The sequence below is a fragment of the Nicotiana tomentosiformis genome, chromosome 11 (assembly GCF_000390325.3).
Source record: "Nicotiana tomentosiformis chromosome 11, ASM39032v3, whole genome shotgun sequence".
Classification (NCBI taxonomy): domain Eukaryota; kingdom Viridiplantae; phylum Streptophyta; class Magnoliopsida; order Solanales; family Solanaceae; genus Nicotiana; species Nicotiana tomentosiformis.
Genome location: NC_090822.1, coordinates 113,563,788 through 113,579,955, shown reverse-complemented (window position 1 = coordinate 113,579,955; position 16,168 = coordinate 113,563,788). Strand labels below are relative to the sequence as shown.

Genomic DNA, 16,168 nt, shown 5'->3' with positions numbered 1-16,168 from the left:
GAATGGGGGGGGGGGGAGGGGGGGGGTTATTTTTAAAGGAAAAACAAAGAAAGAAAAAAAAAGAAAAGAAAAAAAAAACTAATTTAAAACCCTACAAAACGGCGCCCAGTGTGCGGTCGGTGCGCGACCGCGCACGTGTGGTAGTGAGGGTATAAAAATGCGCGGCCACATGCGCGGTCAGTGTCCGGCCGCACACGTTTGACATATATATATATATATATTGGGTTGCCTCCCAAGTAGCGCTTGATTTAACGTCGTGACACGATGAATTACAACAAACCCATGGGTTGCCTCCCAAGAAACACCTGATTTAACGTCGCGGCATGACTCGGGTTATCCCTTATCAAGGATATTTCAAGTACAAGGCCGAGATCATTTATCTTCCTCAACCATGCCCTGATAATGTTTTAGCCTTTGCCCATTAACTTTGAACTTACGGGATCCATCTTCCGATGTAATCTCGATGGCTCCAGTTGAATCTTGAATGCATCTCTACCACATGAAATGGTCTTGACCATCTTGACTTCAACTTGCCCGAAAATAACCTCATTCTTGAATTGTACATCAATACCATATCTTCAGGTTTAAAGTTCCGCTCAAGAATATTTTTGCCATGCATCCTCTTCATTCTCTCCTTATATAGTCTTGCGCTCTCAAAAGCATGGTAGCGAAACTCATCAAGCTCATGCAACTCAGTGACTCTACTTGTACCCGCCTCTTCTATGTCGAGATTCAACTGTCTCAATGCCCACAATGCTCTATGCTCTAACTCCACTGGTAAGTGACACGCCTTCCCAAATACAAATTTATATGGCGACATGCCAACCAGCATTTTGAAAGCGGTACGATAGGCCCAGAGTGCATCATCTAACTTTCTCGCCCAATCCGTTCTTGTAGCATTCACGGTCTTTGTCAAAACGCTCTTTATCTCTCTGTTCAAAATTTCGACTTGCCCACTCATTTGTGGGTGATATGGGGTGGCAACCTTATGGCTTACACCATATTTTTCTAATAAATTTGCGAAGGTTCGGTTGCAGAAATGAGTGCCTCAATCACTGATTATTTCCTTTGGAGTGCCAAATCTGGTGAAGATGTTCTTTCTAAAAAAACCAATGACCCCCTTTGCATCATTTGTAGGGAGCGCTGCAGCCTCTACCCATTTTGACACGTAGTCCACAGCTACGAGTATGTACTTGTTTCCATATGAGCTGACAAAAGGCCCTATGAAATCGATTCCCTATACATCAAACACTTTTACCTCCTGAATTAGGTTCATGTGCATCTCATGTCGATGGGAAATGTTCCCGGTTTGTTGGCATTCATCACAACCCTTCACCCAGAAGTGTGCATCTTTGAACTATATAAGCCAGTAAAAGCGTAACTCCAACATTTTTGCAATTGTCCTTACTCCCCCGAAATGGCCGCCATATGGGGATGCGTGACAAGCCTGCAAAATAGAAGATTGGTCTATCTCGGGGATACATCTCCGGATCATGTTATCAACACAAATCCTGAATAGATAAGTCTCATCCCAATAATACATGCGACAGTCACGAAAGAACTTTTTCTTTTGGACAGAGGAAAGGTCATAGGGGACAATACCGCTTGCCAGGTAGTTTGCAATATCTGCATACCATAGCGATACCTCCAGGCTCGTGGCCAACAATTTTTCATCCGGGAAAGTCTCCACAATCTCTTCCGTCTCAACCTTCTTCTCTGCTCCTTCCAGCCTAGACAAGTGATCAGCCACTTGGTTTTCCGTTCCCTTCCAGTCACGAATTTTCAAGTCAAATTCTTGCAGCAGTAGCACCCATCAAATTAGGCACGTCTTTGATTCCTTCTTCTAAATTAGGTACCGGAGTGCAGCATGGTCAGTATAAACAATTACCTTCGAGCCTATCAGGTATAACCTGAACTTGTCAAATGCAAACACCACTGCTAGCATCTCCTTCTCAGTCACTGTGTAATTTAGTTGGGCACCACTCAAAGTACTACTTGCGTAGTATATTGGATGCATGACTTTATCTTTCCGCCGCCCAAGGACTGCTCCCACCGCATAGTCGCTTGTATCACACATCGACTCAAATGGTTGCTCCCAGTCGGGTGCAATTATGATAGGTGCTGACACGAGCCTCTTCTTCAATTCCTCAAAAGCTACCCTGCAATCTTCAGAAAACACAAAAAGGTGATCTTTTTCAAGCAATTTACACAAAGGGTTAGCAATTTTGGAAAAATCTTTTATAAACCGCCTGTAGAAACCGGCGTGGCCAAGAAAACTTCTTATTTCCTTGACGGAAGTGGGTGGTGGAAACTTTTCTATTACATCAACCTTTGCGCGATCCACTTCAATGCCCTTACTTGACACTAGGTGCCCCAAGACTATACTTTCCTGTACCATGAAATGGCACTTTTCCTAGTTTAATACTATATTAGTCTCCATACACCTTTTCAATGCTCTTTTCACGTTCATTAGGCAGTCATCGAATGAGTTCCCCACCACTGAGAAGTCATCCATGAAAACCTCCATTATTTCCTCTACCATATTTGTAAAGATGACCATCATGCACCTCTGAAATGTGGCGGGTGCGTTGCATAGACCAAACGGCATTTTCCGAAAGGCATAGATGCCATATGGACAGGTGAATGACGTTTTCTCTCTATCCTCTAGGGCAATAAAGATCTTATTATACCCCGAGTATCCATCCAAAAAGCAAAAGTGACACCTCCCTGCCAATCTATCTAGCATCTCATCAATGAATGGCAGTGAGAAATGGTCTTTCCGGGTGGCCTTGTTCAATCTTCTGTAATACATACATATTCGCCATCCCGTGACTGTTCTTGTTGAGATCAACTCGTTGTTCTTATTTTACACTACAATCATTCCACCCTTCTTTGGCACACACTGAAATGGCTGACCCAGTTACTGTCAGAGATGGGGAAGATGATTACCGCATCTAACCACTTGATCACTTCTTTCTTCACCACTTCTTTCATATTGGGGTTCAGCCTTCTTTGATGTTCTCCGGAAGGTTTGTGCCCATCTTCCAGTAGAATCTCATGCATACAAAATGTCGGGTTGATACCCTTTAATATCTGCAATGGTCCAACCAATTACAGTCTTGCATTCCATTAACACCTACAAAAGTTGTTATGCCTGCACATCTAACAAACTGGATGAGATAATAACAGGTAAAGTTGAGTTAGGTCCCAAGAAGGCATACCTGAGGTGAGCCGGTAACGGTTTTAGCTCTAACTGTGGTGGTTCTTCAATTGATGGCTTAGTTGGAGGGTTTTTTCTTTCTTCTAAGTGTAAAGGCTCGAATTCGAGCTCTTTTTTGCAGTACCCTTGCCCATCAAGGGCCAAAGCCCACTCCACCAAGTCCTCACTATCCACCTCTTCTAAGTTCATGAGGCAGGCTGCTAGAAGGTCTTTTGCGTTTAGAGTCTCACCTTCCTCCTCCAAAATCACATCCACAGCTTCTATCAGAGAGCAATTAGCAAACTCACTAGGTCACCGCATAGATTTCTGCACATTGAATATTATCTCTTTATCGTTCAGTCTCATCTTTAGCTTCCAAGTTTCACAATCAATTAGAGCTCTCCAGTGGCCAAGAATGGCATTCCCAAAATTATGGGAATCTCCTCGTCAACCCGGCAGTCCAGAATGACAAAATCTGCCGGAAACACGAACTTTCCAACCTGTACCAGCACATCATCAAGTATACCTGATGGCCTCTTCACTGTTCGGTCGGCTAGCTGTAGTAACATGTATGTGGGTCTTGCTCTTCCAATGCCTAATCTTTTATAGATAGCCAAGGGCATCAAGTTTATGCGGCCCCCAAATCACAAAGTACTTTAGCAAAAGCATAGTTACCTATTGTGCATGGGATTGTGAAACTCCCTGGGTCGGACAACTTCTCAACTATGGGTCTCGTCATGACAACACTACATGTATGAGTCAATGTAACCGAGGCCAAGTCTTGAAAGTCAAACTTATGAGAAATCAAGTCCTTCATCATTTTTTATAACCAGGCATGTCCTTCAAGGCGTCAATCAATGGAATGTTCACCTGGATTTGCTTCAACATCTCCATGAATTTCTTATACTGCTCATCTTTCTGATATTTGGCCAATCTTTGGGGGAAGGGTGCTGGAGGCCTATTCTTTCCTGTGATTTGAGTTTGAACCTGCTCGAGCACTGTTTCTACTGCCTTCTCTTGCACTAACTCAGTTTCCTTCACAACCTCTTTTTCTTTGCTTGATTCAGCTGGTGCATGTTATACCGTCACCTCTGTTAACCCTGTTGAATCATCTACCTCGATTGGTACTGGCACAAGTGTTTCAGTTGGTCGGCTTTTGAGAGCAATTTCTTGCTCTATATCAAGATCTCTACCATTTCTTAGACTCACCGCCATAAGCTGCTTCGGGCCCTGCTCTTTTGGATTGACATGTGTGTTTGCCGGCAACGTCCCTTGAGGACAATTATTTAGAGCCATGGATAACTACCCTAATTGTATCTCAATGCCTTTTATCGCTGAGTCATGTGCTTCAAATTTCTCTTGCATTTTTCCATTGGACTCAATCAATTGTTGCAACATTCCTTTAATTTCGGACAACCCGGCATCTTGTCTCACTATCTGTTGTTGTTGAGGCTGTTGATAAGCTAGCTACTGATTTTGCTGATTGTACCCCTGTTGCCTTTGGTAAGGCACAACTTGACCCTGTGGTCTCATAGCTCCAGGATTGTTGCCATTATTATACTGTTGCTGTGCTGGTCTATATTGCTGATTCTGCTGCCCCTAATTCTGACCACCTTGCCTCTGTCCTCCATAGTTGGCCACATAGTTCATATTTTCCTGATAGTTCTGGTTATCACTCTCCACACTCCATGAGCATACATACGGTTGGTTAATGCATGGTGTACATAAGCCCCCATTAGTCGTGTCAACTATATGTACCTACTGCTTCTGACTTGATTCATCAATCTTTTTGGTAAGGATACTCATTTGCGTCATCAGAGTGGCCATATTCTCGGCTATGGAGTTGTTTGGGTCCAAAGCCACCGAGTGAACGACATGAGTGATCGTAGAGTCTCTTGTCATCCATACTGAGTTTTGAGACATTTTATCAAGTAAGTTCTTGCATTCTCTGAATGATTTGCTCAAAAATGCTCCTCCTGCTGAAGCATCAACATTGGCCTTCAAGCTGTCTGCCAATCCCATGTAGAACCTTTTCCCCAACATCTGATTTGGAATGCCATGATGAGGACACTTAATCGACATACCTTTGAACCTCTCCCACATTTCTTGTAGTGTTTTTGTTGGTCTCTGCCTGAAACTCAATATCTCATCAACTTGTTTGGCAGTCTTATTAGGCGGGTAGAACTTGTTCAAAAATTGCTTGACTAATTCCTCCCAAGTAGTGATGGAGTTTATAGGGAGTGAATTGAGCTAAGTCTGAGCCTCTCCCGTCACCGAGAATGGAAACAACAACAACCTTATTGCTTCCGATGTCACATTTGGTTGCCTTTGCGTGACACATATCGACAGAAAATTTTTCAGATGCTGCTGAGGATCTTCAATGTAAGACCCTGAGAACAGTCCTTTGTTCTGTAACTAATGTAGCATGTTGTTTTGGATTTGGAATGATTCCGCTTGTATCTGAGGGACTGTAATTGCGATTGCCATATTTTCGACGGTAGGTTATGCCCAATCATACAAGGCTGCTTCTGGCATAAGAGGTGCCACACCCTGGTTGTTTGGGTCATTCACATTATTTCTATTGTTTGGATTTTCTATTACATCTTTCATGTATGGTTTGATTCGTTCTGTTGAGTTCTGTTGCTGTTTGTATTTCTTGTTTACACGATTCAATGCCTTGAAAACTTTCTCAGGATCTGATAATGCTTCGAATAATTCACCAGTTCTTGAGGAGTTTCTAGGCATGTACCTGTAGCACCCAAGACTATAAACGTTAGAATTTTAATGTATTTTGTTTAAAATGAAGAAAATTGACAACACTAAGAATTCTAGCATTTTTTTTGCTGCAATTAATAACACCTTTAAAGTCCCTGGCAACAATGCCAAAATTTGATCACGCCCAACTATGCCTTATAAAAAGGACTAAGCGGTTGTTGCAAATATAATTCGGTTTACAAGTCCGGAGTCGAATCCCACAGGGAATTAACGTACTAATCACAACTTTTAGTTTAGCAAGAATCCACGTAATCAACTTCCAAAAATATTGAATACTTAATTGAGTGTTACTGACTAACTAACAACAAGGTAATTGAAAAGCTGTAAAAAGCGAATATTGTAGACAAGATTGGAAAGGTCTAGGGTTGCGATTTCCCCTCTTATCGGAATCCTCTTTGTTACTTCTCCTATAAATTCGCCTAGATACTCTCTACCGATCGTGAGAACTTTAGGTGTCATAATTCTCTTCCGAGCAGATACAATAATTTACTAAACGTATTCTTCCGAACTACGCTAGCTAGCACTCGTTTACCGTTCACTGCGATCGCACCAAGGTTTCGTTATTCATAATCTTACTTTTAAACCCTCCGTATTGATCTCTCATATATGTAGGAGTGATGTTATTCAACAACTACCTAAAATATGTACCCGTTTTCAAGTAATACACACTAAATAGGTATAGCCGATTGAGGTCCCTTCAATCAACCACAATAATCACGTAGTTGAACACGTAGGGAATATTCAATGGAAAATTTATATTAAACGCAACAAAGATTCATACTCTAAGAGGTTCCATAAAACCCTAGAATGAAGATTTTAGCTACTCATAATTGTTTTAACAATCACAACATAAGAATTCATCATCAATGAAAAAAAAGGGAGAAAGAAAGATAAAAACTCGTTTCCGAATCTTCCGTCTTGCTCCTTGCATGTTCTTGCCTTCAAGATTCTTCTAAAAACCAAGATACCCTCTTTTTGGGCGAGATGGGTTTCATATAGGTCAAAGACAGTCGCATCTAAAATTATAATTTTAGCCCTGGAATAATATTTCTCGGAAGGACGTGCGCAGCCGCGCACCTGGGCTGGTGACCGCGCATCTGGTCGCGCACTTTGGCTAGTTTCTGCATGACTTGCGCGGCCAAGTGTGCGGTCAGTGCGCGGCCACGCACCTGGGCGATTTTCTGCACTCTTCTTTGTTCTTCTTTTTAAATGCGCTAACCTCCTTCGATCGTCGAACAAACTCCCAATGTACTCCATAAGCCTTTACTTGGCCTTCAACGCTCCATATTATCACAAAATGCTCCTTAACCTCATTATTACCCGAAATTGCTCATGCAAAGTATAAAATACTCAATCAAAGCAATTTACTATCATTTAACGCTCAAACATCAGTGAAGTGCAGCTAATTTAGAGTGCAAATAGTGGCCAAACTACATAGTTATAGCCTACTATCAGTGAACATAACAAATAGAGCAAAAAACCCTGAGGTGTTTAATGCTAGGCGTTTCTCCAAACATTAATTCATAGGGAGACTTTGCATTGTTTGGAGAAAGCGACATCATGTTAATCACATACGCTGCACATTTCATACCTTCAGCCAACAAGGCTCTAGGTAAATTCTTGGCATGAAGCCAACTCTTACATGTCTCAGTTAAGTGTCGGATCTTCCTTTCAGCCACTCCATTTTGTTATGGTGTATCATCGCATGTGAGTTCTCTTTTAATGTCATGCCGACGACAAAATAAAAGAAATTTATTTGAAGTGAACTCACTATCATTATCAGTTCGCAGCCGCCTTATTTAGGAATCGAGTTCACCTTCAACTATTTCTTTGAACTCCGCAAACTTATTACAAACTTCTGACTTGTGCTTCACAAAATAAACCCAAGTGAATCTAGTAAAATTATCAATGTAAATTAGCATATAAGAATAACCTGAGAATGAAGATGTTCTCGTTGGCCCCATCAAGTCACTGTGAATAAGTTCTAGTGGGCATTGCACCTTGACAAAGATCTATCAAATGGAAGACGATATGCCTTTCCATATTGACATACTTCACAAACCTCTCCTCCAATAAAGTTTCTTAAGCTAGGGAATCCTTTTACTAGATTCAATTTTATCATTACTTTTAATTTATCCATGCTAAGATGTCCAAGTCTAGCATGCCAAATATGTGTGTTTATCATTGCTACTCATCTTCTCAATAAATGAATTATAGGCAGATAAGATATATAAATCGTTAACTCTCTTACCTGAGTGAATGATATATAACTTGAGCACCTTGATATTTCGGAGGAACTTCACATCACGTGGGCCAAATAGCAAATAGTTTCCAGCATCTACGACATTTGCAACTGAAAATAGATTTTTCTTCATAGCTAGAACATGAAAGACACTGTTGAGGGTGATAGTTTTTGTTGCTTCTCGTTGATCACAACAATGATTTCCTTCTCCATATTATGGATTGTATTATCTGATGTAACAACAATATCATGTCCGTTGTATTCACGAAAGCTAGAGAATTTGGATTTATCTCCAGTGAGATGGTGCCCACAACTTGAATTCACGATCCAGTCTCTTTCAAAATTTATGGAAGCCATGGCATTTATTGCTCGAGTCTCCGTTGCGAAGCACTTTTCCCAGTTTTTTTCTTTTTCTTCTGCTTCAACAGCTTTCTTGGTTTGATCCATATTGCTCTCTTTGGATCGACAATATCTTTTTATGTGTCCGACTTTGCCATAACGGTAATATTTTAAAGGCTTTTTTACCATTGTTGGAAGACTCCCCCTTATTTTCTGGCGAGCTTGAACCACTTGAGGAACGAAAGTGCATGCTATCTCTTGATTTCCATTTAATGTTCCTATTATCGGCGTCAAGAGCATTTCCTTCTGCTTCTTTGATAGATACACCAACCATCTGTTTGGCTAATAGCTCCTGTGACGACAACAAACTCTCAAATTCTTCCAAAGATGGTTGTTGAACCCATTCTTGAATCGATTTAACAAAGGGAATATATACTAGCTTTAAACCTCAAATAATAATTCTTCTTATTCGTGCTTCAGAGATAGCCTCATCCGGATTCAATATAGAAATTTCGAAACACAGATTGTTAACCTTCAAAAAATACCCCATGATAGAGAGATTACCTTGAGTGGAGTTAGCTAACTCATTCTCCAAAATCTGTAGCCGAGCTTCATCTTTCTTGTTGAACAGCCGATCGAAGGTCCTCCATATTTCATGAGCTGATTTACACCTTATAATATGATCAAATAAATTAGGAGACTCCATACAAGTCTTCCATACCTTGTAGTTGGACTGGTTCAATAACTCCATCCCCAGTCCATTAGCACGACCACCCAAATCTATTTAGAGAAACCAATTGAATAAATCACTAACCCGACCTTGCGAATTATATCTAGAAGCCAACTATAGCTTTGATACCATGTAAAGAATAGCAGAAGAAAAGTATTATTTGGAGACCTTCCGCTAACCCAAGATTGTTAACTAAAAATAGGAAGATTCAACTAAAGAAGAGGAAGCTTTGAAAAGAGAAGAAAAGTTTTGGAAGATAACTTTGTCATTAAAAGAAGGCTTTCTTGATTTTGGCTTAATTACAAATGTCAGTGACCACCCCTATTTATACTTCTCTAAGGATGGTTCTAGATATAATTTTAGAACATGTACAAGAAAAAACTAGTTAACATTATCTTCACACAATACTCTAGAATATCTAGATGTGTCTACTAGATAACATTATCTTCCCACAATATTCTAGAATATCTAGATGTGTCTACTAGATAACATTATCTTCCCACAATATTCTAAAATATCTAGATGTGTCTACTAGATAAATATTAAGGATACTACACTAGGACATTCTAGAGAAACCTATATTTTTCCAAAAAATTAACTTTACTTTATTTTTCTCACACATATCTGGCATGTTACTCGGCTTCTTGGTTCACTTCAGAAGCAAAAACTTTCTTCTTAGACACATGTCTCAGCAATACAAAATAAGGGTTTCACCCGTTATAGGAATTGACCAAACATCTCATGACACGAGCTGACGACAACCAAACAACACCTATATGAAAATAAGTACCATTCTGTTAAGGACTTTTTTTTTTGTTCATATGTAAAGGGATGATCTCACAATTCAATATAGGACTGCATCGAGTCTCACCACCATCCTTATTCAAAGAAAAGTATTCACGTTGTTGACTCATAAAAAAGAATCAAGCTCACCCCACACAAGAGGGGGCGTATTAAAAATGTAATTAAATAAAGAAAGAAATATAATTCTAATATATAGTTTAAGTTTGTATATAAGTTGGTCAAACAGTTCAATGCATTAATTGAGAAAAATCATTTTGGTGATATATAGTTGGTAGATCTTCTCAACAATAAATGTTCCAAGTCTTACCTAATCATGCTAAGTCAAATATAGATTCTATTCAACTAACATAAAAATCATATTAACTGGAGATAGATAAACATAATTTTGAATAATTTCTTGGTTTGTGTGTACGATTCTTGTGCATGATCATGCATGATGCATAGAATTCCAGCTGGAGATACATAGTTAGAGTTAAGATATCGAACATTGCCCTTCAGGTCGAGTTTTATCCTCACCCTTCATAAAAATACATCCATATTAGTAATTCATGAAAAAATTAAGCACACACAGTAGGGGTGTAATGAAGATATAATTAAATAAATAACAAATGTACTCTTTAAATTTTTTGGGTAATGAATTAGCCACACAATTTAGTACAGCTGAGAAAAATCATTCACTGATAATGTTGATATCTTCTCAAGATAAAACGTCATTACTACTTTCTCTTACTTCAACATGAAAGCATTGGCAATTTATTAATCAAAATAAAAATATAGATTCAACTAAACATAAATTGGATGTAGGTGTTGCTGAAAATGGAAGCCAGTAAAAAATGATGCTTGGGAAGTAAAGTTGATTGAAAATGAGCTTAATAAATAAATGAAAGAGCTATAAGAAAAGGGTTACTACTTACTCGGTGGAAAAATAATAATAAGAAAAGGTTATTCAACATCGACCATAGGATTTTCTTTATTTTTCTTAACGTAACTCGATTCTCCTCATAATGCTACCAGCTTTATTGCTCCTAGTAGCTTTTGTCCTAGTAGCTTTTGATCTTAACCACACTTTTAAATCGAATCTTCTTTTCTCACTATCTCGTCCATATAATCGGAATACGATCTTATATATATTTACCTATTCCAAAGCTTAGTGGCAAATAAAATAATTTTATCATATATGTGCTTAAGTTATTTTCAGAATTAATTGATCACACTGCACGAGGAAATGGAAGGGGGCCTTAAAATTTATAGGTCACAGGTTCGAGCCGTGTAAGTTAGTGGTTGAGTCAGGATTTTCATTAAGGGGTATTAAAATATAAGAATTTAAATACACCATAAAATCAAGGGAAATCAATGTATAATAAATATACATAAAATAAAAAAATAATTCTAGCAATACAGTGTAATTTTCCGGCGAAGGAGTATCGATTGACACCCCTCGGTTGAATGTGACTCCGCCACTGGTGGAAGCAACCATTAATGCTTGCATTAGGGTATGTTGTCTACGTCGCATCCCTTGGGGTGTAACCCTTCCCTGTACCCTGCGTGAATGCGGAATACCTTGTGCACCAGACTGCTTTTTTAATGCATGGGGAAACGGTGATTATGTGGAAAACTTGAATATAAAGATATTGGGGTGTAATCTGCAACAATCCTCCATTAATAAGGGAAGATTAAGCAATTAAGGAGATTTGAATAGATTAAGGAAAGTCGTGGAATCAAGGTTGATGGCCGTGCATAATTTGGTAAATACGGAATTACAGTAACGAAATCGAAAATTTTGATACATGGTATTTGTGAGTATTTAATTTTTAACCGTGCTTGAATTTTTTCCCACTCATCTCTCCGATACCTAACTTCCCACTTCCCTCGCTCACACTCTTACTTTCACCACTCATGTCGCCCCCACTCATATCACCACTATCCCCTCCATCACATGCACAATATTCTCCGGACATTCACTCTCATCTTTTACTATAAACTCATTGACAATTCACTAAAGGGAGAGGATAGATCTGAAAAAGACAGAAAAATCGGAGAGAAAGTTTTGGGGAATACAGAATTAGGTTTTTTAAGAGGTTCTTCTTCTCTGTTTTTGGAGATTCCAGAAAAATACAAAAAAAAAAAAAAATCAGTTTAGTCTAGTTCATTTTCGGATTTCTTTTTTAGATTTTAGGTTGGTTTAAGTTTCAAAAATAAAAATAAAAATTCTGCCTCTTCGCTTCAATTTCGAATTTTTGTTTCAAAATAAGTGGAGTTTGACGAAGTTTGAGGTGTTCGAGTTCGAGCCGTTCAGTTGATATTTGCGGTTCGCGTCGCTGTTCTGATTTGCTCGCTGTTTGGATTTATATAGTCAGATTCAATTGTACTTCTTCAAATCATCCTATTTAATTTTTAAAGAAAGCTTCTTGTGAGGTCCGTTTCTTTCCCATCTTTTGTTTATTTGTGCTCTTTGGTGATAATATGGTGCTGACCTTCTCTTTGATTTAGTCTAGTTTGAGTGTCTTGTTAATATATGTTTTATCTTTCTGATTTGAGATAGTAATGTATTGCTCTTGCAATATTAGTTGATTTATTACTATTTGGATCCATGCATTAACTTAGTGTTCTGGAGCATGTTTTTAACTCTTTGGACCAATCTGTTTTCCTAAGTTCCCTCTTTTAACATCCGGACAGTGTTTCTCCATGAACAAATAGATAGAATGATATTAAAAGTGAGACATAATAGTATGTTCTTTAGTTTGGTCTATTAGTAAATTTAAAGGTTCTTTACATTGTGCTTTGTTAAAGAGTGTCACTAAACCTCAATCCTGCTGTGACTTCATTCGAGTTTCATTAAAATAATTCTTAGTAATTCAGGATTTTTGGACCTGAGTGTATTGAGTATGCTGTTGGGCTCTAGCTCGTCTCTTTGAATGCTACGTGTGTGCATGGAAATTACCAAGTCTTGCATCCTGCTTATTCAACATTTTCATTTGCTTGGTGGAATTCTAAGGTATGACACGTTAAAGGACTAGGGAAGATGTAATATGGCCAAATTTTCATGATATTTGCCATGACATAATATCCATTATAACAAATTTATGGTTCATGACATTTGTCATGACATAATATCCATTATAACAAATTTGTGGATCATGACATTTGTCATGACATAATATCCATTATTAGGCCAAAGATTTCTTGCTATAAATAGAGGAGTTTCTCCTCATTTGTAAACACACCAATTCAAGAGCTTTTCACTCTTGTCTTTCTTTCTCCTCCTTTATTTCATTATAGAGTATTTTGTAAGAGAGTGAGTGTTGGAAAACACTTGTGTGAACCTTTTCTTTGGAGTGATCTTGTGAGGTTATTCTCTTGGGTTATTTGGGATTAATTAGAGTATTTACTCTAATTTTGTACTCTCTTTTGTACTCTTGTTGGTATAGTGAAATTGCTCATCTCCGCTTGTGGACGTAGGTCACCTTGACCGAACCACGTTAAATTTGTGTCTTCTTTATATTCTTTAATTGCCGTTATTATCACCTTCTATTGTCTTTGTTATTGTCATTATATCGTTGTTTGGCTAAATTTCGCACTACCCGAGTTTTCGATCCTAACAAATTGGTATCAGAGCCAGATTTAACCGGCCAAAATGACTCTAACAAAGTCTTATATTGAGAAATTTGACCGAAATACAAACTTTGGAATGTGGCAATTAAAGATGAAAGCTATCCTAATTCAGGATGGCTTAGATTTGGCACTGCAAGGAAAGGAGAAGATGTCGGATAAAATGACGGACGAGGAGTTTGCCGTCATAGACAAAAAGGCAAAAGCAGGTATTATTTTAAATCTTTCAAATGAGGTTTTGCGTGAAGTTGCAACAGAAATCTCAGCCAAAGGCATATGGGAAAAGCTTAAAACCCTATATATGAAAAGAACAGTAGAAAATAGACTTTACCTAAACCAAAAACTCTACACTTTTCGTATGGCTGAAGGTACCTCTATACTTACTCATCTTGATACTTTTGGTTCTCTTCTTATGGATTTAAGTAACATAGATGTTGAAATCAAAGATGAGGATCAAGCTGTGTTATTACTTGTTTCCTTACCCCAGTCGTTTAAACATATAAGAGATACTATGCTTTATGGAAAGGATAATATCTCTTATAAAGATATCAAATTATTTTGAAATCAAAAGTACAAATAGATAGAGATATTACTGGGGAAACTAGTGGGAACCAAGAGAAAGGCTTATTCATAAGAGGTAGATCCAATAAGAAAGATTCAAGTAGTGAGAAACCTAAATCAAGGTCAAAATCCAGATACAGAAATATCATGTGCAAATATTGTCATAAGAAAGGTCACATTATTTCTGAATGCTTTAAATTGAAAAACAAAGAAAAGCATACAGAAAAGAAAAATGAGCACAAAAATATTGACACTGCTGAAGCAAGTATAGCTGCTGATGAGACTGAGGGAACTATTTTTTTAGCAACTAATAATAGTTTCATATCTAACAATGAGTGAATTTTAGATTCGGGTTGTTCTTATCATATGTGTCCCAGTCGGGATTTATTTACCACATATGAATCTATTGGAGGTGGAGTTGTCTTGATGGGCAACAATGCTGCCTGCAAAGTTATTGGAAAAGGTACAGTCCGAATCAAAATGCACGATGGTGTGGTGAGAACTCTCACCGATGTTAGACATGTTCCTAACTTGAAGAAAAATCTCATCTCTTTGGGCACTCTAGAATCTCTTGGGTGCAAGTACACAGGTGAAGGTGGAGTTCTGAAAATTTCTCATGGTGCTCTTGTGATCATGAAAGCACGCAGATCTGGTACGTTGTATACTCTTTTGGGATCTACTTGTTACAGGTGCTGCTGCAGTTTCAATATCAGATAAATCAGATTCTGACATCACCAAATTGTGGCATATGCGATTGGGGCATATGAGTGAAAAAGGTCTTTCCATCCTCAGTAAAAGAGGCCTCTTATGTGGCCAAAGTACCGAAAATATGGAGTTCTATGAACATTGTGTGTTCGGGAAGCAGAAAAGAGTCAACTTCAAATCTTCAGCGATTCATAGAACAAAAGGTACTTTGGATTACATTCATTCAGATCTTTGGGGTCCTTCACGTACCCCATCAAAAGGTGGTGCCAGGTATATGTTAACTTTCATTGATGATTATTCAAGGAAATTTTGGGTTTATTTCCTCAAAAATAAAAGTGATGTTTTCTTAAATTTCAAACAATGGAAAGTTTTGATTGAGAAGCATACAGGAAAACAGGTTAAACGGCTTAGAACAGATAATGGCTTGGAATTTTGTAATGATAAATTCAACGAATTTTGCAAGAATGAAGGAATTGCTCGACATCGTACTGTGAGAATGACACCTCAGCAAAATTGTGTGGCAGAAAGGATGAATAGAACTCTTTTGGAAAGGGCTCGTTGCATGATTTCAAATGCTGGGTTGACAAACGCCTTTTGGGCAGAAGCTATCTCTACAGCTTGTTATATTGTCAACCGAGCTCCTTCTGCACCTTTGAACTTTAAGACTCCAGAGGAAATGTGGTCAGGTACTCCTGCTAATTATTCTGATTTAAAGATATTTGGTTGCCCTGCATACATGCATGTAAATGATGAAAAATTAGAGCCAAGGGCTAAAAAGTGCATTTTCCTTGGGTATGCATCTGGGGTGAAAGGATACCGACTATGGTATCTTGATCCCACGACACCAAAATTTATAATTAGCAGAGATGTAACCTTTGATGAATCCTCTATGTTACATTCTAGAAAAGAGTCTTCTAGTTCTTGTAATACAGATAAAGGAAAGAGTCCACAGAACCAGGTGGAGATTGAGATTGGCATTCCTTCTGAGCCAAGCTCATCAACTTTGGAGCAAAATACAGTTGAAACTCCTGAAGTTGAGACAGAAGCTGAAATTCCTGAAGTTGAACCAGAAGAAGAGGAGTATTCTATAGCCAAACATAGACCAAGAAGAGAAGGTAAACAACCATTAAGGTTTGGAGATTATGTTGCATTTGCTTTTTCAGTTGCACAGGAAACTGAAGAAATTGGAGAACCATCAAAATAT

General features: G+C 38.4%; 1 protein-coding gene and 1 non-coding gene across 2 annotated transcripts; one reads left to right on the top strand and one right to left on the bottom strand.

The window, feature by feature from the left end:
- Nucleotides 1–433: 433 nt before the first annotated feature.
- Nucleotides 434–961, bottom strand: LOC138902041 (uncharacterized). Its single transcript, XM_070189852.1, has one exon. The coding sequence runs from the start codon at nt 959–961 to the stop codon at nt 434–436; it is 528 nt and encodes a 175-aa protein (XP_070045953.1).
- Nucleotides 962–5,252: 4,291 nt separating this feature from the next.
- On the top strand, nt 5,253–5,359 carry LOC117280846 (small nucleolar RNA R71). The gene has a single exon (XR_004511438.1). It is a non-coding gene; the product is annotated as a small nucleolar RNA R71 (small nucleolar RNA).
- The last annotated feature ends 10,809 nt before the right edge of the window (nt 5,360–16,168 follow it).

Excerpts from the sequence above, each read along its gene's own strand:
- LOC138902041 (XM_070189852.1), bottom strand. The coding sequence starts at position 961 with ATGAGTGGGCAAGTCGAAATTTTGAACAGAGAGATAAAGAGCGTTTTG.